The following is a 26,463-nucleotide window of genomic DNA, read 5'->3' as shown; positions in this document are numbered from 1 at the left end:
ACTTCAATTCAGTAGCAGCTTTCGTCTAATAAAAAGTAGCCATTTTCTTTCCATTGGTCTAAATGTAGCCGTGTGACACCGCCTACGTCACCCATCGTAACCTGGGGTACATAATGGGTACACTGGTTGGTTGGCTGGTCATTTGCAGTGTAGCAAGCATGGCGTCCGACAACAAGGCGAGCAAGCCCAAGCCGTCCCTGGACGTGTACAAGCAAAGTTTCCGCGAATACCTGGTGAGCTATGCGCTCCATCCACTGATACGTTGCTCATGGGTACAGTACTGACCTTGTGTGGGATTTTGCCCTGCTAGCGAGAGACGCATGCCGTTGAGGACGAGACGGAGCTGGAGCAGCTCATGAAGCTGCTCCACGAGCCGCTGCCCGTGTCGTTCCGCCTCAACCTGCACCGCCCCGACGCCAAAATGTACCCATTTTTACTTTACTGAAAGTAATTTATAAAACCTTAACAACTAATGCTTTTGTTTCTTGCAGGCTGAAGGAGCTGCTGGCTACGAAGCTCCAGTTCCCGAGTGGCAAGTATTTCCACGGAGAAATTCCCGTGAACCCGCCCAAGTGAGTGAAGAACAGTGTTTATTTTGTGGTTGTGTTATTTCTTTCTGATGGATATTTTTTTTATTTTGCAGGCCGATCGCGTGGTATCCGTTGGAGAATGTGGCGTGGCAGATGGACTGCGGTCGTGTTGCGCTCTCCAAGAGTGGTGAGTTGTTATTTACTGTATTTTGATGCAACTATTGTCTTTTAATCAGTGTTAATGGTGGTTTTAGCACCGAAGCACGAGGTTGTCCGTGCATTCCACTCGGTTCTGCTGGAGCAGACGGACCGAGGAAACATTGATCGGCAGGAGGCGGTGAGCATGCTGCCCGTGTTGTTCCTGGGTGTGCAGCGTGGCCACCGTGTGCTGGACATGTGTGCTTCTCCTGGCTCGAAGACGACGCAGGTTATTGACTTCCTGCTATCAGCGGAGAGCAGCAACGCTGGCGAGCAGAGTGGCTTGGTGATCGCCAATGACCTCGACAAGAAGCGTGCTTATATGCTGGTGCACCGCCTCTCGCGGAACACTTTGCGTCGTGCTGTGGTGACGTGTGGAGCTGGTGATACGTTCCCGGGTCTCTACGATGCTGACACGAAGACGCTCCAGCCTACCAACGTCTTCGACCGCGTGCTGTGCGACGTGCCTTGCAGCGGCGACGGCACTCTGCGCAAGAACCAGGCGTTGTGGAAGGACTGGCACATTGGCCAAGGTCTCACGCTGCACCCGATTCAGCTCGCATTGGCTCTTCGTGGTGGTGCCTTGCTGAAGGTGGGGGGTATTATGGTCTACTCGACGTGCTCGTTCAACCCAGTCGAGAACGAGGCCGTGGTTGCAGAGCTGTTGCGTCGTGCTGGCGGATCTCTGGAGCTGCTGGATGTTTCGAAGAAGATGCCGCAGCTTGTTGCGCGCCCCGGTAGATCAAAGTGGCGTGTCGGCTGGCGCTCCAAGTCTAAGTCGACGCACAAGGGCCACCTCTTCAAGGGTGACACCGCGGACGACAGCAGCGAAAAGCAGGACCTGCACCAGTGGTTTGACACCTACGATTCACTATCGCAGGACCTTCGTGGAAGCCGCGTGACGCGCTCCATGTTCCCGTGCGACGGCGCTATTGCGCAGGAGCTGCACAAGACCCTCCGATTAATCCCGACGGACCAAAACTCCGGTGGCTTTTTCATCGCTGTACTGCGCAAGGTGGCCGATTTGCCTGGCGAAGATGGTCGCCAGGAAGGACTCGCTCCTCTTGAAGAATTGCAGGCTACTCCGCCGGCGGACTATGTGTGCAAGCTCTGTAGCAACGGAGGCCACTTCTTGAAGAACTGCGAGCAGTACTTGCCCGACACGGAGTTCGCTGCTTCGAACTCGTCGCTGAAGCCGCAGAAGAAGAAGCGCCGCACTGAGGAGTCCACAGATGCCAACAAGACTTCAAAGAAGAAGACGGACAAGAAACGCGAAACGCTGTATCGTCCTGTTGGAGATGATGTCTGGCAACAATTGCGCGATTTCTATGGCCTGCAAGACGAAAGTTTGAAGGTAGGTGCCCTAACGACGGAGTTTATGAATGATGCACTTGCTAACGACGAAATATCGTCATCGTGCAATTAGGAACGCTTCTGGTGCCGTTCCGACACAGCGGCTACTGTGAACTACGTGGATAAGGAGATCTCCGATGCGTGTCTCGGTGGAGACGCCCTTGACGTACGTGCTGTCCAGAATGTTATGCTAGTCGCCGGTATGCTTGCTGATATTGATTCGCTATTTTTCATACAATCAGATTGTCAACACGGGACTCAAAGTGTTCACCAAGGTTACTGAGCGTGGCGAGATTTTCTACCGCCCGTCAGAGGAGAGCCTCGGCTTCTTCGACGACTTCTTTACCATGCGGCGACTAGACATCCCTATCGCCGATTTCTCGAATCTTCTTGAGAACGCGGAGCAGCACGTGGCGTTCGAGACGCTGTCATCAAACCTGCAGAAGACCATGGACGGTATGTCCATGGGCCCCGCGGTTGTCCGCGTCAAGGAGTACGAGCAAGTTCGCATGAACATTTGGGTCGGCAAGGGCTCCATCTTGCCCCGCGTGTCGAAGGCCATGCGTGGCGAGGTTGAAGACGCACTCAAGCAATGCACCGAGAACTAGATAGAAACCAGTTTTACTCCACGTTTGTACGCGACCACTTCACGAAGCCTGGTTAGCGGCCAATGCCCTTGCACGCATTCCCCGCACTAGAAAGTAAAACGAGTCTCTTTTGCCTGCGATTTCCTCTTCATCGCGAACCCCACCAGTGTTTCCGCGCTTCTGACCGGGGCGTGACGATGTAGCAGTCGATCTACCTGGAAGTTGGTGAACACGAGCTGCCGTTGCTTGAGAAGTGCCAGGGGTTGGCACGGGGTTCGGTGCGTCCGAGTTCAAAATGTTCGTGAAAACCTCGATAAAGTCCTGCTTCGGGATGCCCATCAAGCTGCTCTCGTTGTTCTCGATCCACATTCCGAGCACGAGCATCGCAAGAACTATGAGCGCCACAATAGCTGCGGTACTGCAAAAAGACCGACACATTAGCAACTGTATCGTCAGGCCGAATATCTATCCTGCTTACTTGTATCCACGACTCAACTTGTAGCTCTTTACCACAACATGTCCGTGGTTACCGATGAGGATGCCTGCGAAGCCCATGAGCCAGCTCCCGAGCACCTGCGAGATGAACCGCGTGGCCAGCAGCAACTTGCAAGCGGCAATATACAGCACGCTGAACACAAAGATCAATTGCACGATCACCGACTGTGTGTGCAGAATGGCAGGAAGCAACACCACCACAGCCATCGTGCAGTCTACACAGGGGAACCCTCTCGTGTCTTCATCGATGCAGCGTCGGTCTTGTAGCTGCCGCAGCGGGCGATACAGATCAATCGGACGCGGAGTCTGAGCCAAATACTGCAGCGTCACCATCGCTAGCAGGTTGCCGACGCAGATCCAGAAGTACGGGAACCCGAACTCCGGGATCATGGTGATGAACACGAACCTGACGAAAGCCAAAACCATATGAGAGTTGTAACTAACATCAACTGCGTCCTCTCGAGCGGACACGGACACACCATATGAGCAGCGAGATGTCCTGCGTCCGTCGCCGAGATGTCGTGGAGTGCACCAACGTCCTCAGCCACGGTCGTTCCTGCATGAGCGATGATTTGCCAGTGACTCAGAGCTGCGATTAACCCATGAAGCCAACCAGTCGCACCTCCTTTTGCTGGATCAGCCAGACTATCACCGCCATATCCCATTGCAATAACGGGTGCAGCTCGACGCTCTCGCCGTCGTCGTCCACATCCTCTCGGAAGTGCACGCGTCGCATGGTGGACACGTAGCTGCTGGTCTCCACCGCAAAGTAGAAGATACTTTTCGCGCACGAAGCGTCGCACGATCTCTCGCCAGAAGCGATCGAACCGAACTCTATCACGTTGGACGAGGTATACGGTCCACAACGCGACGTTGGTGTAGTCGACAGTTGCGGCAGTCACAGTCACCAGGCACCCGTGTTGCGTTGCGCTCGTCTCGCACTGCAGTGCAGGTCGGAAATGGACCGCCGCGTGCATCCTTTGCAATGCCACAGCCCTTGCTTGGCCTCGATTGAACCCTCCATCGATCCCTTTGGAGTGCGACCTCGTTGCCACGGGCAGCACACATAGCAAATGTATTCTTTCAGCGCCACTCTCAGTGTCTGGGGCCCCGCAGCTTGTGGTGGACTTCCGCGATGCAAATCGCCAGCTGGGCCCTTTGATGTGTGGAAGTCATGCGCTGCACGTCACGCCCGCAGAACCTGCGTCCGTAGTCTGCCGGATCAAGTCTCGGGGGGAAGTGGAGTTGACCAGTTGACCAGCCTCTGGAAGGGTGGACGTCCTCGGTGTCGTCCGTCGCGATGACGGTGCATGCCGCGCTCGCACGTACCCGCGCTAAAGACCAGTCGCAAGCTCACCCAGCGGCTCAGTTGGGGAATCACCAGCACATTGTGAATTGCTGAATCGGCCAGAGAGTGCTCGCACACAGTCGCAGAATGACCACAGTCGACGTCGACCGCGTTACGCCCGACACCCCCGTGTGTGAGGACGACAGGTTGGTGGCCGTTTGCTGTGGTTGGCAACGGATTCGATGCTGATACCCGTTGTCTCTGTCGTCACTGCAGGCTCGATGTGCCTGGCGTCGTGGAGAACTTCATGCTCATGGGCTCCGTTAAGCACGCCACGGACGAGCAGCTCCTCAAGAACATGCAGGTCGCGTACGTGCTGGACGCTGAGAACCCGCGGAAGCGCGCAGATCACGCGGAGGTGACGGTGGACCCCACGATCGAAATGGGGCGCATCGAGCTGGACGACGACTTCTCGTACGACGAGTTCAAGAGCAACCTCATGACCGCCAACAAGCTCATCCAGGTCGCCCGCTCGGACAACAAGACGGTCTTCGTCTTCTGCACGCACGGCAACAACGAGAGCGCCGTGGTGTGCATCGCCTACCTGATGGTCGTCGAGCAGTGGAGTCTCGAACATGCGTACCGACACGTCTTGCAGAAGCGCCCGGCCAGTGCCCCACGCAAAACCTACGTGGAGAAGGTGGGTCTGACCGGATAGTGTTGAGAGGGGGCTGGAACGTGGAATTCTAACGGTGGTTATGGATGCAGCTACGTACATTGGAGCTGGAGACTCACGGTCGTGTGACGCTCCGTTCGGACCAAATTGGCCCCAGCATGATCGACATCATGCTCGGTCTCCGAGGCCAGAGCCCCGCCAACGATGATATCGACGAGCGTAGCAGCCAAGCCACGGACGGAGGCAATTCCACTGTCGAGCGCGCGAGTTACATGTCCAACTTCTCGGTTGTCACGGGGCGCACGAACGGCAGATCTGTGCGCGAGACGATGATCATCGCCGAGCAGGAAGACGACCCCGTTGCAATGGGCAGGAACAAGGTGCACCCGCACGTTTCGCCAGGCTTCGGACGGAGGAAGTCCAAGACACACAAAGGCAACTGCGTCATCAGCTGATCCCTGTTTGTTGGTCCAGTTATCGTCGGTCCGTAGGTAAAAATGCCTCCGAGCAAGAGGAGGAAACTAATATAATACTTGAACGTAAAGGGCGAAAAACACTCAAGTGTTGCACGTTAGTGAAGACGCCTAGCAGAACATTCGTTGCAGGGCGCATAGTTGATAGCCCCCAGTCCGTGGTTTGTAGTTCGGGTAGCTTTCAGAGTCCGCTGCACCTATACAAGAGCAACTTCAGTAAAGGAAGACACCGTTAATCCTTGTAGATGTCACCCAGAAGCCCACCTTGAGCAGCTCTGAGGCTTTTACGGTGGTGCAACTTGCTGTTTCTAGTCGACCCATTCCCGTCTGACTCATCCTCTGAAGAAGGCAGGAAGCAGGTATTCCGCACAGGATAGGACTTGCGGGCAGCAATAGCCTTGCTTGCACCCAAGCCACGCTTGAATAGTTTCTTGGTTGCCTTCGTTTTGAGCGGAATTGACTTGGGCTGCTTCACGGAAAATGTTTTACAATATGATTCATTACGAAGGAATAGGGTGAAGAAATGCTCAGATCTATCCTCACCTGCTTGTTTCCGCTTTCAATACGAGCATGAGCTCCAGACGAAGCGGGTTCCTTCGCTTTAGAGTGCTTAGTATGATGCGCACTGCTAGAATTCTCTAAATCCATGGTCGCTGGTGGATAGCCTGAATACTTTGGCGCGGTTGCCTTCGGATCTTTGTAGCAGGCGGTAAATTTCGCACTGAAAGGGCAGTCAACCAACGAATGTTGAAGTTTCCCTACCTGTATCAAAGTAATTGTGAGCACCTAGGGGGACCCAAGACTACGTAGCTCTGGAGAAGCGTGCATTAACCAAGTATCTAGTTTGCTGGCTCTAGAGGGGCTTGGTTTATTGACCTGAACATCCATTTGGCGACTTCTCACCAAGTGCTTCCTTGCTCTCTCTCAAACCATTAGACATCGTGTCATCCACTGCACCTGCATGTTTGTACTTCCTTGAATCGTGTTGGCCGGGGTTGTCATCACTGTACTCCGTCGAATTGCTGTGTGAATCTTTCGATGGCTTGCACACACTCAACAAGCTACTCGAGAACGCGTCCGGCCCCTTCTTCTGCAATTCTGCCTCACCTTCGACGTAGATCATCCCCATGCCGACACTCATGTGCCACTCGATGTGGCAGTGCATCATCCAGACTCCAGGATTGTCGGCCTTGAAGCGCAGGACAACATACCCAACGTCTACACACTGAGCATTTTCGTCTATCGTGCATGGCGGAACAGTGTACACATCGCACAGCATCGCCCCCTCAAGCTTCAGAGCAGGCAAATTATTGTTGTACACGTCCTCAGCGGATGCGTGGCCACTGCTGACCACCCACGCCACGTGCGAGTGCAGGTGGAACGGGTGTTGCTCGAGCACATCGTTCGTCAGCACACCTCAACGTGATCGCCGTATTCAATAGCTCGGGCGTTGGCAGTGATAGGCAAGTCAGCAGTTGACACTCCACTCGCAATGCTCAAGAGTGGAGGCTCATCTGGGACTTCAAGGGTGTAAAACTCGCCGCCGTCAATAGAGACGATACCAGTACCGATAGTTGTGTTGATACCAGATCGCATGTAGGTGCGATCATCAGGCTTTGAGGGGAGTACAACGGGGTCCTCCGGTATGAAGTCGAACTCGCCGATCGTCACCGTCTCCTTCGCCTTCTGCGTTGTCGGCTCGGAGTTGCTACTCGAATCATAGCGCACTATAGCCAAGCCCTCGTCGTTGAAACCAGCAGTTCCAGTGTCCACTGTCGGCGCCGTCCACGGATACCCGGTCAACCCTATCGCTCGCATCCAGAACGAACGCACACCGGCAGTGTCCTTCTTGGCCTGGACGATGATGTCGTAGCGCTGACCGACGTTCACGATGATCGAGTTGAGCAGCTTCGTGGGCACAACCGGCTCGGCGTCGGCGGCGATGACCTGGAACTCGTGATCGTCCATGCTGAACTCGAATGTCCCCATGGCGGCCATGTTGATCAGCCGCAAGAGATACTTGCGTCCCGACACGAAGTCGAATGTCGACAGCGGTTGGTGCGCGTCACAGTCCGCCAAGTTGTGCGAGGCTGCTGCGGTGCAGTTGTAGCGGCCCAAGTTGTTGATGGAGATGGTATCCCAGAGAACGGGGCCGGCGGCGGCGGTGCGTGGTAGATGTCCGCCATCTGAATGGTGTACTCGTGATCCCAGCGCTTCGCTCCATTATCTGGCACGTGCACGATCAAAGGGCCTCGAAGACCGTATGCATACTGCGTGCCGTGGTGGCTGTGCCACCAAAAGGTGCCGGCCTTGTCGGGCGTGTAGTGGTAGGTCGCGGAGTTGTTGGGCTCGATCGCGCACTGCGTGAAGCCGGACATGCCGTCCATCTCTTGGGTGCCGAGCTGCTTCATTCCGTACCAGTGCAGACACGTGGACTCGGAGAGTTCGTTGGTGACGCGGACTTGCACCTCTTGGCCGAGTTGCACGTCGATGACGGCTTCGTGGCTGGGCTTGCCGTTCACGCCGAGGGTTTGGAGACGCACACCGTCGAACGCAGTCATGATTGGTGTCAGCCTCCAGTCGTAGGTGACAACATCGGCCGAGGCTTGAGATAGCTGCAGTGCTAGGAATACGACCGCTGTAGCGGCGGTGAGACGCCCCGGGCCCATGGTTGATGCGTGGAAGGTAGATGCTGAGTTGGTACGCTTGCTACCAGGTTGTGAGTACTTCATAAGAAGTTTGGAAGCGATCGCTCGTAGATCAAACCCGCGGTTGGTGGATCGCATCCAGTGGCTTCTCCAGTCTGCCATACCGTACCACCACAAATTGAGTAAGACGCTTCGATTGAACGAACGCCACGAAGCTTTCCCCAACGTACGAAAGAGACTAACGCTAACTCAAGCTGAACAGGTGAGTCATGCAACAGGCAAGTATTTGGGCGGTGCATGCACCGCAACGAAGTGTGAAACAGCTCTGTAGTAGACCCGGTGCCCATCCTACTGACGTCCAGATGCGGAGGTTAGAACTCAGCCATGTGAACTCAGTGCTCACGCATGTCGATCAACTGAACACGTTGGCAAAATTTGTAGGTTGATTGATAACTTGCGGAATACAGTACAGATAACTCTAAGGGCAGTTTCATGTTACGCACCTGAAATCCAGGCTGGCGCTCCACCAACGGCGACAACTACCTGTGCATGTTCCTACGGTAGTGGAGAAGGAGGTGATGATTTGGGTTTAGGAACGAGGATATAGGCTTCACATCTTTAAATCGGAGGAGCTTGTTGATGTATGTAATCAAACGAAAGATGCACTTGTGTTATGCATAGCAACCACTTCGGCTACTGCTTCTTTGCCTTATCCACCATTCAGGAGCACTTCTACTTGATTCCTAGTCACCCTTGCACACGCTCAACAGGCTGCTCGAAAACGAATCTGGCCCCTTCTCCTGCAGCTCCGCCTCGCCCTCAACGAAGATCATGGCTAAGCCGATGTCCATGTGCCAGTCGATGTGGCAGTGCATCATCCAGACACCTGGGTTGTCTGCTGTGAAGCGAAGGATGAGGTAGCCGACGTTCACACAGTAACCATCCTCGTCGGTGTTGCAAGGAGGCACAGTGTACACGTCTCGAAGCACTGCTCCCTCTAGCTTGGACGGGGGCAAGTCGTTGTTGTAGACATCCTCCGCTGAAGCTTGGCCACTACCCACCACCCATGGAGCGTGCGAATGCAAGTGGAACGGGTGCTGCTCGTTCATGCTATTAACGACCACGACTTCGATGTGCTTGCCGTATTCGAGTGCGCGAGCGTTGGCAGTCGCTGGCAGGTCAGAGGTCGTCGATCCATTCGAAATCGTCAGGAGCGGCGGCTGATCCGGGATTGCGAGGCTGTTGTATTTCCCGCCATCGAGGGAGATGACTCCTCCCAGTTGTGTAATGTTGAACTGGACAATGGACCGATCCGACGGGGTCGTTGGCAGCACCGAAGGAACGACAGGCTTGAAGTCGAACTCGTTCACCGTCACCGTTTCTTCACACTGCGTCGTCATCGGCTCGGACGTGCTAGCAGCGTCATAGCGGACGATAGCGAGGCCTTCGTCGTTGAAACCCGGCAAACCGGTATCAGCAGATCGTGCCATCCACGGAAGCCCGGTGAGTCCCTTTTGTTAAAATGAACAGAATACTGTAGGTAACTCTCAACAATATATTACTCTTAACCTCTTATTCCTATGCCTACTACTCTAGGTCCGTGCTCGGTACCTGGAGGCAAAAGAGGAAGTGAGCTCGTCTTCGGACTGCGTCCTCGACAGCTCACTCCTCGGCCTCTTGTCGTCATCGCACTATGGATGGCAGGAAGCTCTCTGCACTATCCAGATCGCAGCTGGCGATCTGAACATTTTCCTCTCGTACTTGCTAATATAAACATTAACAACTTAACGAGGTTTTTCTTTCAATATTCAATTACTCGACTGGCAGACAGGCGTTGCCTGCTGCCATTCTACGAGCGGGGCGCGCGCTGCGCGCCTCCTCATTCAACACTCCCACTAAGTACTAGGGGACAATTTCAGTTCGCGAACGCCTAGTTTCTCTCTTAGTTTCAGGAATTGTTTTGTGGGAAGAGCTTTAGTGAGAATATCCGCTGTCATCTCTGTTGTAGAGCAATAGGCTATCTTAAGGCGACCGAGTTCAACAAGGTCCCTCGTAAACAGATAGCGGATCTCAATGTGCTTATTTGCTTTGTGATTTCCAGGGTTTTTCACAATGCTGATGGCAGCGTTGCTGTCACACCACACCTGCACTGGTACCTTTTGAGGAAATCCCATTTCTCCCAGCAAATGCCACAACCACTCACTTTCCTTGGCTCCCTCACTTAGTGCGATAAGTTCAGCTTCAGCAGTCGAGAGTGACACGCCTCCCTGTTTGCTACTGCACCATGACACACTCGCTCCGGCCATTTGGATCACATACCCAGTTACGGATTTACGTTCTTTTGATTGACACGCGAAGCTCGCGTCAGTGTACACTTCGTAAGTCACGTCTCTCGTTTTTCCATCGAGAAACAGACCGTACGTTGACGTCCCTTTCAAGTATTTGAGTACTCGCCAAGCTGCATCCCAATGCGTGCGGTTGTAGCAAGATAGAAATTTGCTTAATTCTCTAACCGCGTTGGCGATATCCGGGCGTGTGCCACGGACCAAATATTGGAGTGAGCCAACAATACCTCTGAAGTCAAAGGACTGCGCAGCAATTTGCTCTGCGCTTAGTTTCGTCTCGGGCTCGAGTACGAGGCCAGGCACTTGTGGTGTCATTACTGGCGCGCATTCGCCCAGTTTGTACTTTGTAATCAGCTCTGCAATGTACTTGCGCTGTGAGATCATCATCACACGCTGATTTCTATTGCGGTGCACCTCCATCTTGAGGATATAATGAATGTCGCCCAGGTCTTTCATTTTGAACCGGTTTGACAATTCGGCTTTCAGCCTGTTAATGAGTCGCATATCTCGCGACATGATCGTCAGATCATCGACATATACCACGACTATGATCCATTCTTCTCCCACTTTTGCACGTAGATGCAAAACTCTTTGTGGCAGCGTGCAAAACCCATCGACGTCAAAAGGTATGTAAAACTCGATACCAGATGCGTGGGGCTTGCTTCAGGCCATAGATGCTCTTTTGAAGTTCACAGACCAAATGCTCATGGCCTCGCTTCGCAAATCCGTGAGGTTGCCTCATATAGATCTTTTGCTCTCCGTCCATCGTGCCGTTCAGAAACGCCGTATGGACATCCATCTGATGGATATGACAGTCCAATATCGTTCCAATCGCCAGCACTAGGCGTAGTGACTCGAATCGTGCCACTGGTGCGTATACCTCGTCACAGTCTACCCCAAACTCCTGGTGGTTGCCTTGTGCTACGAGGCGTGCTTTGAACCGCTCGACAGTCCCGTCAGCGTTATACTTTACAACTAGTACCCAATGACATGGCAAAGCCTTACGCCCAGGTGGCAGTCGTACGAGTCTCCACGTCCCATTCTCGATCAAGGAGTCGTACTCAAGTTCCAGAGCCTGTTTCCACTGCTCTCTATAAGGGCCACTCAACGCATCTTTGAGCGATCGTGGTGTAGGCACTCTGTGCTCTAGAATGTCTTGCGCAACGTTGTGCTCTAACATTGCCTGGAAGCACTGATAGTCCGAGTATCTCTTCGGTTTCTTCGCCTCTCGACGTGGGCGGGGCTCGCGCCTTGGTGGCGTATCCACGAGTCCCGCACGTCGGCGTTTCTTAGCTCCCACTGCTGGGTTACTGGCCTGCGCAGGTTCTTCAGCTCCCACTGCACCAATAGACCCTCCCACAGGTTCTTCAGCTCCCACTGCTCCGGTAGACTCGGTTGCAAGTGCATCGGCTCCCTCTGCTGCGGGTAACTCTCGCGCGGCAGATTCAATTGTGAGGGCCTCATCAGTCTGCCCGAACGCTCGCTGGACCATGGTGGCTACATTGGTCGTATCGAATAACACGTCTCGTGATTGGATGTGCTTGTTGTTGTACATGTCCCAGAGTCGATAACCCTTCGTTTCCTCCGACATTCCGAGGAACCGGCACTTTACGGCACGAGCAGACAGCTTCTTGTCCTTTCTTAGGACGGCAGGGATATGCGCAAAGCACACAGAGCCCCACACGGGTAGCTTGCTCACGTTGGGAGGTCTCCCATACACCATCTCATACGGTGTCTTATTTCCCAACCGCGCCATAGGTGTGCGATTTTGCACATACGTCACGTACATAAGCGCCTCTGGCCACCACTTGTGTGCCATATCAGCGTCTTTCAGTGCGCAGCGAACTCTGTCCAGTTTGCTCTGATGATCTCGCTCTGCAGCACCATTCTCTTCAGGGCTGTAGGCATTCGATGTCTGGAATACAATTCCTTTGCTTTTACAAAAGCTTTTAAAGGCTGCATTCACAAACTCAGTTCCTCCATCGGACCTGATCCGACGAATCGTGAACTTTCCTCACGCTCCAGCTGCAAAAGTAGCTCCTCTACTTTCTCAAATACTTCTTTCTTATTGCGCAGGACATAAGTCCAACGCCATGACGTGTTGTCGTCAATGATGCTCAGAAAGTATTTAATTTTCCCGCAGCTGCCATACACCCCAATTGTTTTCATGGGGCCGTTTGTGTCCATGTGAATGGTGCTAATCGGGTGTTCGTCTCTCGAACCCCTCGCATTCCGGTAGGACATCCTCCGTTTCTTCATCTCTGCACACGTTGTGCAGAAGAACGGAATTTTTCTTAGACCTGACGCGGGTAATTTTGGCATTCCAGCCACTAACTTTGCGCTTAGCATCGCAATAACTGCCTCTTTATTGAGGTGGCCTAGTTTGACATGCCACTCTTGCAGTGTGCGCTCAAACCTTTTATTATTAAGGTGAGCTAGCGGCTTACAGGGCCCTTGCTTCACTGCGTTACACAGCAGTTGTCTTTCTTGAAGCGTTTTATTTTGCATATAATACGCCCCGTTGATAGCCTTCGCAACAAAAACTAATTCGTTTTTGAAAAGTACAAATTTGTACTCGCCAGTTAAGGATCCCAAAATTTGGTACCCACCGCGCCTGAGCCAGAACTCGCTCAGAATGTTCGAGGTAGCGTCCGGTACTAACGCAATATTTTCGAACAGAAAAGGTCTAATTCCTCGTGGACCATGCAAATACAACTTTATTGTACCAATATGTGTATTTGAATGCTTAGAGCCCTGTGCAAATGTAAACATGTACTGGGTGTTGGGCTCCTTCCGCACAAACCGCGCTGTCTCGCTGGTTAGGCCATGCCCGCACCCTGAGTCAAGTACCCAAGAATTTGTGGTTAGATACATTTCATCATCTAACAGAAATGGATACAAACTTCGCACCTTTTTCTCGAGCTCAGTCAGCATACCGGCGAAAGACTTCGTCGTCTCAGCAATCTCTTGATTGCTGTCCTTGCCTGGCTGCTCTTCCATGTCCACGTCGCCGTCCGGTTCCTTACCCGCGGCTTGAGCCTTGCCCGTGGCGTCAGCATTCACTGCGTTGACGACGGTATCCATTGGCTCGTCTTCGTCGCTGAAGGGCAGCGTGCCCTTTCCCGGGGTCACGGGCACCTCGAAGTTGCTCGGAGGCGGGCTCGTGTACCCACCAGCTGTCGCTGGTGACGCGCCGTGTTCAGCGTTGCACGCGTCCACCGCCACGGCTTTAGCCAGGCACTCATCCAGTGGGACTTCACGTCTCACCTTGGCCTTGGCCCTTCCCTTGCCGTTGCCCCTCATCTTGGGCGTTGGCTCGTGGACTTCCTTGCGAGCTTGGCGGCTTGGCCTTGACCAGATGTTCCGGCGGTGCACGCCAGCTGCCTTGTCATGTGCACGCTTGGGGCAGTTGATCATCTTGTGTGGCCCAACATTGTTCATTTTGTTGTGCTCACCACCACAGTAGTGGCACTTCATTGCACCAATGTTGTAGTGCAAATCGCGCACCGGCCCGTCTACGGCCTTGCGCTTGCCAAGCACAGGCCCCTTCGGATTTGAAGGAGCCGCGTTGACATGGTTGACCGCCTTTCCGCTGGCCAGAGCCCAGATCTCGCTCTTGCTCTTGGTGCCGAAGATGGCATTGAGCTTGTCGCTCACCTTCTCGAGCGTAAACCCAACCTGGGTCAGCTCAACCGATGAGCCCCACATGTGCCTCGGAAGCACTCCGAGCACCATCACCAGCATAAGCTGGGAGGTCAACATGTGGCTGTGCAGAGCCTCGTGCGCGTTCACGTTGACTTGACTACGCACACTGTTGAGATCTTGAAAGAGCTGTCCCACGCTCTTGAAGTCGGTGTTCACCATCTCCATGAACTGCCGAACCAGCCCGACGACGCCTGCCGCGTTGCTCAGGCTGTACTGTTTTTCAACGAGCCGCCAAATTACATGGACGGGCTCGTCCATGCGCTTGGTCGCGATTCCCTTGAAATCGCCCGGCAGCGTCTCGCACAGCAGCCGCTTGATGTACGACGACTGCTGACTCAGCAGCGTCTCGTGCAAATCGTGCTGCCATGCCGCGTCTTTATCCTCTGCAGGAGGACGCGGCGGCATTACCGGCTGGCTCTCGAGCAAATCCTCGAACCGAGTCAGCGACTTTGCACGCTTGTGCTGCAGCTCCTCCAGCGCGCGTTGCTCGCTTAACGCCTTGAGGTGGATGACCAGCTTGCTCTTCCATGATGCGAAGTGCAGAGGCTTTCCGCTGAACCGCAGCGAGTCGACCGAACTCTTGTCAACTTGGGGCTTGCTCATGTTACTTGAAATGTTAAAATGAACAGAATACTGTAGGTAACTCTCAACAATATATTACTCTTAACCTCTTATTCCTATGCCTACTACTCTAGGTCCGTGCTCGGTACCTGGAGGCAAAAGAGGAAGTGAGCTCGTCTTCGGACTGCGTCCTCGACAGCTCACTCCTCGGCCTCTTGTCGTCATCGCACTATGGATGGCAGGAAGCTCTCTGCACTATCCAGATCGCAGCTGGCGATCTGAACATTTTCCTCTCGTACTTGCTAATATAAACATTAACAACTTAACGAGGTTTTTCTTTCAATATTCAATTACTCGACTGGCAGACAGGCGTTGCCTGCTGCCATTCTACGAGCGGGGCGCGCGCTGCGCGCCTCCTCATTCAACACCTTTGCCCGCATCCAGAACGAGTCCTGCGTATCATTCTTGGATTCGAGAACAATGTCGTAACGCTGTCCTGCGTTGATGAAGATCGAGTTGATCGGCTCGGTTGGCTCCACCGGCTCGCCATCAGCCGCGATCACTCGAAACTCGTGGTCGTCGATGCTGAAGTCGAAAGGGGCCATAGCTGCCACATTGATTAACCTCAGTAGGTACTTCTTCCCCGCTTGGAAGTCGTAAGTTGTCAATGGCTGGTCGTTGGAGCATTCCGTAAGATTGTTGATCGCTGCATCCGTGCAGTTGAAGCGCCCACGGTTGTTGATCACAATAGTGTCCCAAAGTGCCGGACCAAATTTTGGTGCAGTGTGGTAGATATCCGCGAGCTGGACGGTAAATTCTTGCTCAATCTCCTTCTCGCAGGCACGGAGGTCGCTCGTTGGGGCGTGGACGATGAGAGGTCCACGAAGGCCGAAAGCGTACTGGGTCTTGTGGTGGCTGTGCCACCAGAAAGTGCCGGCCTTGTCCGGCTTGAAGCGGTACACCGCGGTGGCATTAGGCTCAATGAAGCACTGCGTGAAGCCTGACACGCCGTCCATCTCTTGGGTGCCGAGCTGCTTCATGCCGTGCCAATGGAGGCACGTCGCGTTGTAGAGCTCGTTGGTAACACGCACCTCAACTTCTTGTCCGAGCTCCACTTCAATGACGGCTTCGTGGCTGGGCTTGTCGTTCACTCCGAGGGTTTCAAGCAACACTCCGTCGAACGCTGTCATGATCGGGGTCAGGCGCCAATCGTACGTGACGACATCGCATGCACCACGGCCACAGAGCAGCGAAAAATGCAGCGCGAGGAAGGAGGCCAGGACCACGGAGAGTTGGCTGCGGCCCATGGTTCGGAAGACGCGCGATTGGCGTAGGTGGAGGTCCGTTGAGGAGGAGTCCTGAGTAGTTCAGGGGAAGTTGGAGAATGAGAGAGCGCTGGGTCGGCGCGCTTTGGGATCTCGGACATCGCTCTCTGTCCGTACCAGCGACCATCGCGGAAGCTTTTGGCTGTTAGAACGCGAGTCTCCGTTGCCACCCTCTCGGAACCTTGAATTCCAGCGTCACTTCGCTGGGTTATAATTCCACCTACGTCAGCCACCAGCACTTAAGTACCGGATTATCTTATCTGTTTGTGTGAGCTCTAGCTATCATAGCACACACGCTTCCTCGGTTGTCGACTAGATCCAAGATTTTTGAAGTGCAATCTTCTTCCTCACGAGCTGAAGGGGCCGATGTTATCGGCGATGACGTATGATGTTTCCACCGTTCCGTTCCTGCTGCACTTCGTATTACCTGTCAGCTACTTGCTGATAACCCATGTTTTCAAATTCAGTGTCATGTTGAGTCGCGGCAACACCACCCTCAACGCGTCCTCATGCATAGCGATGAACGCTGCTCATTCATGTCACTCACGAGCACCACTACTTTAGTCATATGTGACTATGTATAGAGAGAGCGTCCTCGGGCTGAAGATGTCACTATCGATGGAAAGGAAATCAAGGTAGAGCGCTGTCGCATGCTGCTCTAGCGAATTGTTGATTCAGTCGCCTCGACGTACAGCCCTTTCCGGGTAATAGGCGCGGTGGTCTTTTCACCGCACTCTTTTGAGTCGTGGCTCCATAGGGTTGGAGAACGGAACGACACATTTGACGACCAGTGCTCAATTTCTATCATCTACTTCTCTGTTCCACCGTAGTTTCTATCAACTACTTAAGTATGCCATTGCCAATGACTCACTGGCAACAAGCGGGCTACTACAAAAAATGTCGACATCGCTGTCTGCGTTCAATGCAGACACTGCAACCTGATCAATGGCGGCAAGTAAAGCCGCCACCCCATGGATATTGCATCCTTACAACAGCCAGGACAACGCTGAACTACTGCAGTTTCCAGTCGCGTTACGACAGCATATCTTCACCAGTAACCATACCTACCAGTTTGGATTTGTAAGTAGAGCAGCAGCGAAGCCGGCGTGCCATGTCGGGCGTACATAGGTAACTTAGTCGTGACGTGGCTCCGCCCTCGCCGGCGCGGGCCAACGACCTTGTTGAGCGAATTGCGACGTCTTGAGTCTTGAGAAGTCATATTGGGTTCCCAACTGAAGTTGTAGGCCCTCTTGTGTTGGAGTGCAATGTTGGGGGCGGCTGCGAAACCAATGGTTTGACTTGGACTCCAGCTGGTTGTCAGATGAGGTGAGATCTTAAGTGAGCCTAACCTCACGTTGGTATCTTCGACTAGTAAGATGAACTTGTTGACAGCTTGCTCCGAAGATGTCCAGCCACAGCTCAACACTGCACTTGATACTCACGCGCTGGTGACTTAATGGATCAAGTTGACTTCAAATTCGTATGCTGCCGACTACTCGAAGAGAAACGCCACCCACACAGACTGCACCTATGCGCTAAGAGGCTCATTTGTACTGCTGACCGGGACCTCAAAGTCCGGCCGCCGTGCTTGAGGCAAGCCTCGGAAATGCTCAGCGCCAACCAAGTGCATGGTAACGTCTGAAGCAGCGGCTCCCACAGCCAGTCAAAGCGCAGCCGTCGAAGTGACTTGCTTCAACACATCGGCGATAAATGAGCCTTTGGCGTTTTTTTGGGCTGGATTTTATTTTTGCTGGTGCGAATTGAGTCCAGTTGTGTACATTGAAAATCACTGACAAAGGGCGAGCAACCGTGACGGCAACATGACTCCAAGATAAACGAGGGTGGCAGCCTAATAGTGCACGTGACTCGCGTCACTAAATTCCGTCCTCCTAGAGGGCTCCAGGCGTCGCAACCCTCGCAGTCCCAGGGCGAAGGTTGCCCTTGCGGACCCAACATGGCAGGCGGAGGGCGAGTGACGCGCGGCCCGAAGCCCGACGGCCGACCCAACAGAAAGTCGTGAAGCCATACGCTTTCTTCGAGAGTGCTGCTCACCCACGGTCGGCAGCTGAGCGGTCGAAGTATGTGCGTATGGAACGCAGTGGCGACAGAGTGGCCGCGGGGCTCACACCAGCTTGTTTGCTCGCGGAGTCAGCGTGCTTACATGCACAGTTTAATCGAGATCGTAGCGGAACAGCCAACGAGCGAACGCTCCATGGACCATGGCCTTACATGCTTGCCACCGGAGATTGACGCTTGCCCAGCTGCTACGTCGGTGAGCGCCATGGAGCGCGAGCTCCGTTTGTACTCGCGTCGCTGCGCTTTGACCAAGGTGGCAGAATGATCACGTACAAGCAACACGTGAACTTTATTTCAGGGGCACTCATTGCTGCACCCAACTCGTGCACATGGGACGGGACAGGATGGAGTTACGACACCCAAGCAGCACCCATCCCAACCCACTGGCTTGTTGTGAATATTGTGCCCACCCTACAGTCTCACTACCAACGAAGTTCGTGAGAGCCTGCCTAAAATTTATACACTATACGCGTATATCCGGAAGATTTAACAGGCGATCCAGTTAAGAAGAGGGAAAAAAGGGCCCAAAATGGGGAAAATCGTCGAGCCAAGTAATTGCGGTCTTTATTTTCAGGTCGTGAAACTAGCATCATCCGATAGATCGATATTTCAAACCTATAAATATGCTGTCTTTATTCACTTGAACGCAGCTCACATCTTAGCATGAGCGCTCGAAAACAGCGCCTCCGCCTGAGCGGGGCGCGCGCTGCGCGCCTCCTCATTCAACACTGTCCACAACTACTTCCCTGTCAGTCGCCCACGCGTGGCGCGGCGGTCGCACCACCGCTTTGACGCGCGGCGCCATGGCTTCCTGGCTGCTGGTGACTTCCCCCGCTTTAAAAATGAGTGGGGGGTGTACCGCTATACGCTATACGACGTATACCCGCAGGACGGATACGGTTTCCAAGGGTTACGGAAAACTGGGGTCCTGTCCCATGTGCACGAGTTGGGTGCAGCACTCACTCTCTATTTCCGGAGATCGACGACAGAAAACGGTCATCCTCTCTCTTATCACAGTGCATATCACATCCAAACTAACGCGATCTCAGTATATCAGGGCAAAAGTGGGCCCTACCAGTCCCACTTTCGTAGTGACGTGTGTTTATTGGCTAGTCAGCGCGACCACTTCAACCAGGGCAAGTTGTTGTAGGCTACAACTTGCAGCCTTCGCCCGGGATTTCCGCGAGCGTCGCCGTTGAGCTTCAAGCTCCCAGTTTATCGCGGAGATATCACAGGAAGCTGGAAACCCGCGTGGACTTGCTGAGAGCGCCCCCTCTGCCAGCCCGTGTACACGTAATATGTCACTACCACGTGCTACCAGGACGCATAAGTGCGCGGCGACAAACAAAAACATCGCTGATTTTCTTTTCTGGTCGATGGAGACCATGCCACAAACTTGCCGATGCTTGGCGTTGCCGTCGCTAGTGCCTCTGCCCGCCGATCGGCGATCGAGCGCATGCTGCTGCTTGCTCGCTGCGCACAGCAAAAAGCTGCGGATGCGTCATTACTCACGGGGGCCTGTTTACCAGCACCGCCGAAATTCTTGAACGCTCGGATCCCGACATATCGGCGCCTCATCTACTGTGATTCGCTCGCTTCAACCCTTTGGCGACCGTCGCGACGAGCGCTGACGGCAAGAACCATGGATATTCACGGAGCCCTCGATGGTGCAATGCCTAGCGTTTGATTCAGCTGTTTGGATGCAAGCCCGGTCGTCAAACAGCTCAATATATCTACTATGTCGGTCTCCGGCCACGCTTAGCTGGACGAATCGTCACCACGCATGACTTGTGTCAACCCATTGCCCTCGACCGCACGACCGAGCCTGTGTACCACAGGCGAATCGTTGTACAGTTTCAACAACTACAGCACAGAGTCCGTGGTGTCACCCTTCAACCGGAATTTTCTTCACTACTTTTGGTCAAGTGATACCTGCACGACCCATCTGCCGGTGGTCTCCGAAAACCTCGGTCTCTGGAGTGTAGCCTTTGGGCGATCACTTGCCTAGGAAAAATTTGGCTCGGCCTGAAATGTGATTTGTGGCTTGGCACGCCCAATGTTGTGGTTCCTGAGTGCCCCGGATTCGCAAGGATCCGCGCTGCACCCGCTGGACAGCGATCTCCGAAGATGGTCTTGAGACCGAGCGCACGATGGGATATCCCCCTGAAGTCCTTGCCGCAGTCTCACTAAGTCATTCTGCAATTTGCACACTTCCACCACTTCCTCCACTGGGCCTGACACCGGCGACGCCACCAGTACTAAAACCTCATTTACCACCATGGGCATCACTCGCTTCTTCCTCGCTGCGTTGCTGGGTCTCTCTCTCCACGCCGCGACCACTTCGGCGGACAACTCCACAGTCGCCTACGACTGGCACGTGACCTACATCTCGTCGGCATGCGACGGCGTCCACTTGACGTCGTACGGCATCAATGGCAACTCCTCCAACTATGCGCTCATAGAAGTGGAGCTGGGCCAAACCGTCCAAGTGACCGTGACCAACGACCTCGACGAGCCCACCTGCTTGCACTGGCACGGGCTTCAGCAGCTCGGTACTCAAGAAATGGACGGCACCTCGGACATCACCCAATGCGGCATTGCAGCGGGCGGGACCGCGGTCTACACCTTCACGCCTGAACGCGCTGGTACCTTTTGGTGGCACAGTCACCACTCCACGCAGTACGCCTTCGGACTGCGAGGACCCTTTATCGTCCACGCACCGGCGGATAAACAGCAGTCCTGGGAACAAGAAGTCGCTGCGGAATACACGTTGCAGCTCGCCGATCTGTACCACGCCTCTCCCGGTGTAGTGCCCATGTGGGACAGCATCGTTATCAACGATCTCGGTCGCTACAACTGCACGGCAGCGGTGTCCCACGGCTACTCCGAGTGCAACACGGACCAGCCCCTCGCTCGGTTCAAGTTTGAAGCGGGCAACAAGTATCGCCTGCGTCTTATCAACATGGCCGCACTATCACCGTTCGAGTTCAGCATCGACGGCCACGAGTTCTCGGTGGTTGCGGCCGACAGCGAGTATCTCGAGCCGTCCGACCAAATCACCACGGTGCGGATCAATGCTGGACAGCGCTACGACATTATCGTCGAGGCCAAGGCTGCGTCCAGCAGCTCGATCGGTTCATTCTGGATTCGCGCCACTGCGTTGTACGGACTCCCGTGGACTGCGGCCACCGCCTCGGTAGCTGGCGACGGCTTCAACTACCAAGGCCTCGCTGTTCTTTACTACGAGGACGACGATGTCGACGACCCGACCTCCTCCGACTGGACGGAAACCACCACCATCAACGAGTATGAGTTCACGCCACTCGAGGCGTCCGTGCTCCCGACCGTGCCGTCGGACCGCCCAATCCTCGAATTCGACTTCCGCCGTGGCCTCGGGTACTTCTCGATTGACGGAGCTGACTATCTGCACTTTGCCGCTCCGGACGAGCCCCCACTCTTCACCATCGCTGCCGGTCTGAAGACCGAAGAGCTCCCAGCTACGACGCTTGCACGCAAGATCGAATACGGCAAGCATATCGAAGTGGTGCTGGTTAATGACATGAACGAGCAGCACCCTTTCCACATGCACACGCACTCGCCCTGGGTCGTTGGTAGTGGAACTGCATCGCTGTCCGACATTCAAGCAGGGAATCTCAACCTGAAGTTGTCAGGGGCTATGAAGCGGGATGTCTACACGGTTCCGCCCTGCGATACCGACGACAGCGGAGCGTGCACGAATCACGGCTACGTCGTACTCCGCTTCACCGCCGACAACCCCGGTGTCTGGATCATCCATTGCCACATTGACTGGCATTTGGACGCTGGATTGGCGATGGTGCTGGTTGAGGGCGAGGACGAGCTCCAAGCTGCTGGCGTCAGCGCCTTTGCCAACAGCATTTTGAGTGTCTGCGGCACCGCGTTTACCAACTCGACGTCTTCGAATTCCACCGCTTAAACGCGGTGATATTACACCAAACACTATCATGTCCATCCTACTCTGCGGTCTAGCGAGTAGCTTGAGAAGTATCACAGTTCAGCGAAACCCACACTTGTGAAAGTACAAACAGTTTAAACTCCTCTTCTTGTTTGATGAGTTGATAAACCTACTAGTAGTATTAAACCTGCCTGGGACCCAGGACTGCTCTATACCCAACCAGAGAAAGAGATTAAGGGCTAGTCTGAGGAGGAAACAGGGTTAGTAGAAGAACATACAATGCCACTCGCTCGCACCCAGCATGCCCCACGGCCATCTTGGCCTCATACCTACGCATTGAATGTAATACGCATAAAAAACACTAAGCGCCTTATAAAAAGCTCACGAAAGTCCACCGTTTTAGGGCACTTCACTAGATTTTAATGCGTCTATTATACTACCACGAGTTCGCGCTGAAGTTGACGGCGGTGGCTTCATCGAGGGAATCGTTCAGGAAGCTCTAAAACGAGACTCACCTGCACTTTGGGGAATACCGTCGGGGCTACAGGAACACGGAAGGATTCAACAAAGCTACGGCACGGCAGACAAACTCCAGGCGATACGCTCTCCGTAGTTTGGCTGATCGGTTCCGCCAAATTGGCGGGAGTGAACGTGAGTCGCGTAAGCACTTGAGTGTAGAAATGGCGGTGGGTCGGTGGCGAGTTGTTCTGGGCTGGCTTGGCTCGAGACTTGGTGTTTTCATTCCAATGTGGCTTTCGGCCACGTATGCTCCATTCGCACGTGTTCGTTTGTGGGTCAAAGGTGATGTTCGGAATCGTATGAAGCAGCGTACCGCAGCAGTCGATGAAATGTGGCGTAGCGAAGTAGCTCCTCGACTTGTTTGGGTTGTTTTGAGGTGAATCACGGGATGGAACGCGCCTGTAAAGCTGCAGGGTGCACTCACCCGACGGTAGTGTCTTGATCACTCGCGCTACTTGAGCTTGATCCTCGGGGTCTGCGGACAAATACGCAGCCGGTAGGGCCTCGGATGACAGGAAATACACGAAAGACCCTTCTTGGAATTCATTCGTGTCCGACGGTAAATACTTCTTGTTATCACCACCTTGAACCACTAGAAGTTTTTCAGGAGGACTTGCTTCGGACACCTGGTCCGTTTTTGACGGAAACACAAACGGAGATGCGTGAAGCTGCCGTGGCTTTGCATCGACGCTGGCCGGGCGAGCCATCGCTATGGTGGAAAGAGTTGGCTTTGCGTAGTTTGGAGTCAGCGGTTGAGCAGTGGTTCGTCGGGGCTGGTTGATTAGCTCGAGCCCTGGTGTTGTGTTTGCCCGGTTTCGTGGTTTTGGTTCAAAAGGTTTCATGGCGTCGTCAAATTCGTGGGTTGTGTCCGACATGAGCTGGAGGAGCTTCGAAAATGAGGTGGCAATAGTGTCTTGTTCACGTGAACTCTCGCTTGTACGGATTTTGAGAGAACTTGGTGATAACTTCTGCTTCGTTGGGGTTGGCGTTGCCGGCGGTGAACACGTTGTGGATGAAAAACGAGAGCGAGGAGATGTACTCGCGGCATCTTTGATCGATGTAGATGCGTTCTTGGCTAACAAGAACGGGCTGTTTGCGGTCTGCGAATCAAAGAGAGATGTCATTCAGCCTGCAGAAGTTTAATTCCAGCTCTTAAACGTACAGCTCGTTTAACTTGGATCAAAAGTAGCTCGATTGCTCCTGGCACAGCATTTGCCAGATCTTCCTGGTGCTTGTGAGAAATGCTACATTTCAGTCGTGTCAACACTTTGCCTACGTGATCACAAGAATTCAAAATTTAGCCTCAAAATTACGCAGGTCAACAGGTGAAAAACACAATTGCTCACGATTCAGCGTCTCCCAGTTACTCAGTTTCTGCTGGAATCGAAGTGTGGATGGGTAATTATGAAGTTGAACCCAGGCCGGAACCAGTTGCGCCAGGATCTCAGCCAGTAATACTGTAAGGTAAAATACAAGAAAAACAGCGATTGAGATCAAGGTTGAAAACTCCAAACACGCAAACAGCGACGTACCCGCATCACTAAAATCCCGTGCTGGGTTTTTCATCGGCCTCGAGAAGCTGAACCGGTCGACCCAGCCGTAGACACCATCCATTCCTCGGGGCATCTCGTCGCTCCTTTCGAACACCATCGCGTTCATCTGCCAAATTCTCAACTGTCCTGGAGCCCCCACAAGCCATTTTAGTGTCGCTATTTCGAGTTGTCACTTGCTTACCCACCCTCCCAACGTCTTCATGAGCAGTACTATCCACATCGCCTACGGTGCCAAAGCCAAAGCAGCGAAGCATTTACCTGCTTTTGGCATACCCACAACTTCTTGTACCGCTCGTTTGTAGATTTTCTCACTTGAATCTATGTTCAATTTTGATACCGTTTTAGATCTAGTGAACATATTTTGCTTGGTTGTATCATTCCTCAGCGCAAGGAGCTCCGTTCGGGCCCAATGCACTAGCAGCAACTATCGTGCACTAGCAGCAACTATCGTGCACTAGCAGCAACTCTCATCCGGTTGTTCATTCGATGGTCAGCCGCAATAGCAGTTTGGGTGTCAAGGATGTTTTCTGCTAACGGTACTGGAAACCCTGCACGTGACCAACTTGCAATCATCCTGAGACTATGAGATCATCGTATCCCTTCCTGTCGGAAGGCTCAAAGTACTAGAACCATCTATCGCGCATTTCACATCAAGAATTGTTCGTCAATCAAACTTTAGTATGACCAGGATATTCTCCTTCACACTTCCGTCAGATGAAGTCAAGCGCCATGGTATCTCGACGACCACCAAATACCGTCACGACACTCTGCAATTTGGCAGTTTGCTGTAACGTCGAGCGGGGGAAGGTGCTGCTTTTCGTGGTCTGATCATGGTGCAGTTTCGCTTTGCACTGTTGATAGCTTCATTTGCAATTGTGAGCGCCTTCGCACAAACCACGGGCCAAGAAGTTGCAATTCTTGTCGGGGCGGGATGCAAGTTCTCCAACTACGAGGAACTCCCGAAAGCAACGCCAAACGAGCCCTCCTACCGCCTGGAGCTGAACCCCGGACTCGGCAAGGGCATTTACGTTCTGCATTTCACGCAGTTTAACCTGCCGGAAGCCGATGTCCTCGTCGTGAGAGCCTCTGGGACCCCGAAATCGTCACCTCCAATGGCAGCGCTATCGGGGAAGAATGCAACCGGGAAGTTTTACTCGACAGCGATTGCGGGGAATGGCGTGGAGATAGAACTTCTCAAATCATCTTCCCCCGACAAAGCCAATCCTTCTTCATGCCGAGGCTTTACGATCAGTGGGTTGTTGTTCTCGCCGACAGAAATGGCGGATGAAGCCCAGCATTTAAAAGTTCCTGTCAAAGTCCCCTTAACCAACGCCAACAATACAGCAGAGTCCGATGATGACGGGGATATCAACCACGAAAGTATTTGCGGCACAGACGAATCAGTGGACGCGGCATGCACTCCGAGTGCCACCAACAGTCCGGAAGGAGCAATAATGCTGGCGAAGTCGCAGCCTGTGGCTCGACTGTCTATCATCAAAGAGAATGGCATGTCGATGGCGTATTGCACGGGCTGGCTGTTGGGTTGCGATGGGCATTTGATCACTAACCAGCACTGCATCGGTAATAACCAAGACGCGCTCAACACAAAAGTGGAGTTCCTTGCAGAGGCTACGAGCTGTGGAGGTGACGAAGATTGTGATACTCGAGGTGGCTGCCCAGGTCCCGTTGGAGTGACGACCACGACTCTTGTGGCAGTGTCAGAGGATTTGGACTACGCCTTGGTGCGTCTCGGAGGCAACACTACTAATGCGAATTACTCGCAATTGTATGCGAAGACGGGAGGTTATCTGCAGTTTCGAGGCTCTGGGCCAGTGTTGGATGAGACCATCTACATCCCGCAGCATCCGTTGGGCTATGGTAAGAGGATCGCGTGGCTATATAATGGTCAACCAGGTCGAGTCGAGTCTCTCACGGTCACCGAATGCCGCAAAGACGATGTGGGATATTACGTGGATACCCAGGAAGGCTCTTCGGGATCTCCTATCATCGCTACGAGTGACAACAACGTGATTGCACTGCACCACTGCGGCGGTTGCCTCAATGGCGCGATTCCGTCGAAATCGATCATCGCAGACCTCACCAAGAAGGGAGTTCTGCCTAATTGCACGGTTGCTCACGAGAGCAGCAAAAAATGAAGGGGAAAAATAATGTCAGCAAAAACGCACCAGCGACGCTG

At 53.6% G+C, this 26,463-nt stretch overlaps 8 protein-coding genes across 8 annotated transcripts; 3 read left to right on the top strand and 5 right to left on the bottom strand.

The window, feature by feature from the left end:
* Window positions 1-158: 158 nt before the first annotated feature.
* IUM83_08294 (TRNA (cytosine-5-)-methyltransferase) lies at window positions 159-2,689 on the top strand (the record flags this gene model as incomplete). The annotated part of the gene is made up of 7 exons (XM_067932657.1): window positions 159-233; window positions 311-423; window positions 492-572; window positions 644-717; window positions 785-2,082; window positions 2,155-2,247; window positions 2,324-2,689. The coding sequence occupies 7 exons, from the start codon at window positions 159-161 to the stop codon at window positions 2,687-2,689; spliced, it is 2,100 nt and encodes a 699-aa protein (XP_067790095.1).
* A 39-nt stretch (window positions 2,690-2,728) lies between these two features.
* Window positions 2,729-3,899, bottom strand: IUM83_08293 (Transmembrane protein; the record flags this gene model as incomplete). The annotated part of the gene is made up of 4 exons (XM_067932656.1): window positions 2,729-3,086; window positions 3,147-3,569; window positions 3,643-3,719; window positions 3,786-3,899. The coding sequence occupies 4 exons, from the start codon at window positions 3,897-3,899 to the stop codon at window positions 2,729-2,731; spliced, it is 972 nt and encodes a 323-aa protein (XP_067790168.1).
* Window positions 3,900-4,598: 699 nt separating this feature from the next.
* Window positions 4,599-5,582, top strand: IUM83_08292 (dual specificity phosphatase, catalytic domain containing protein; the record flags this gene model as incomplete). The annotated part of the gene is made up of 3 exons (XM_067932655.1): window positions 4,599-4,657; window positions 4,728-5,151; window positions 5,220-5,582. The coding sequence occupies 3 exons, from the start codon at window positions 4,599-4,601 to the stop codon at window positions 5,580-5,582; spliced, it is 846 nt and encodes a 281-aa protein (XP_067790093.1).
* A 250-nt stretch (window positions 5,583-5,832) lies between these two features.
* On the bottom strand, window positions 5,833-6,248 carry IUM83_08291 (uncharacterized protein; the record flags this gene model as incomplete). Its single annotated transcript, XM_067932654.1, has 2 exons — window positions 5,833-6,066; window positions 6,144-6,248. 2 exons carry the CDS (start codon window positions 6,246-6,248, stop codon window positions 5,833-5,835), a joined length of 339 nt encoding a protein of 112 aa, XP_067790169.1.
* A 759-nt stretch (window positions 6,249-7,007) lies between these two features.
* Window positions 7,008-8,269, bottom strand: IUM83_08290 (Multicopper oxidase; the record flags this gene model as incomplete). The annotated part of the gene is made up of 2 exons (XM_067932653.1): window positions 7,008-7,786; window positions 7,861-8,269. 2 exons carry the CDS (start codon window positions 8,267-8,269, stop codon window positions 7,008-7,010), a joined length of 1,188 nt encoding a protein of 395 aa, XP_067790170.1.
* A 722-nt stretch (window positions 8,270-8,991) lies between these two features.
* IUM83_08289 (Multicopper oxidase) lies at window positions 8,992-16,166 on the bottom strand (the record flags this gene model as incomplete). The annotated part of the gene is made up of 2 exons (XM_067932652.1): window positions 8,992-9,759; window positions 15,288-16,166. The coding sequence occupies 2 exons, from the start codon at window positions 16,164-16,166 to the stop codon at window positions 8,992-8,994; spliced, it is 1,647 nt and encodes a 548-aa protein (XP_067790036.1).
* Window positions 16,167-20,538: 4,372 nt separating this feature from the next.
* On the top strand, window positions 20,539-22,215 carry IUM83_08288 (Phospholipase D; the record flags this gene model as incomplete). The annotated part of the gene is made up of 1 exon (XM_067932651.1): window positions 20,539-22,215. One exon carries the CDS (start codon window positions 20,539-20,541, stop codon window positions 22,213-22,215), a length of 1,677 nt encoding a protein of 558 aa, XP_067790035.1.
* A 1,416-nt stretch (window positions 22,216-23,631) lies between these two features.
* On the bottom strand, window positions 23,632-24,363 carry IUM83_08287 (sperm flagellar protein 1-like; the record flags this gene model as incomplete). Its single annotated transcript, XM_067932650.1, has 4 exons — window positions 23,632-23,802; window positions 23,876-23,985; window positions 24,060-24,170; window positions 24,246-24,363. The coding sequence occupies 4 exons, from the start codon at window positions 24,361-24,363 to the stop codon at window positions 23,632-23,634; spliced, it is 510 nt and encodes a 169-aa protein (XP_067789939.1).
* Between the last annotated feature and the right edge of the window lie 2,100 nt (window positions 24,364-26,463).

This window comes from Phytophthora cinnamomi (assembly GCF_018691715.1).
Source record: "Phytophthora cinnamomi strain GKB4 chromosome Unknown Contig49, whole genome shotgun sequence".
NCBI classification, from domain to species: Eukaryota; Oomycota; class Peronosporomycetes; order Peronosporales; family Peronosporaceae; genus Phytophthora; species Phytophthora cinnamomi.
This window is presented reverse-complemented; position numbering and strand designations above follow the sequence as displayed.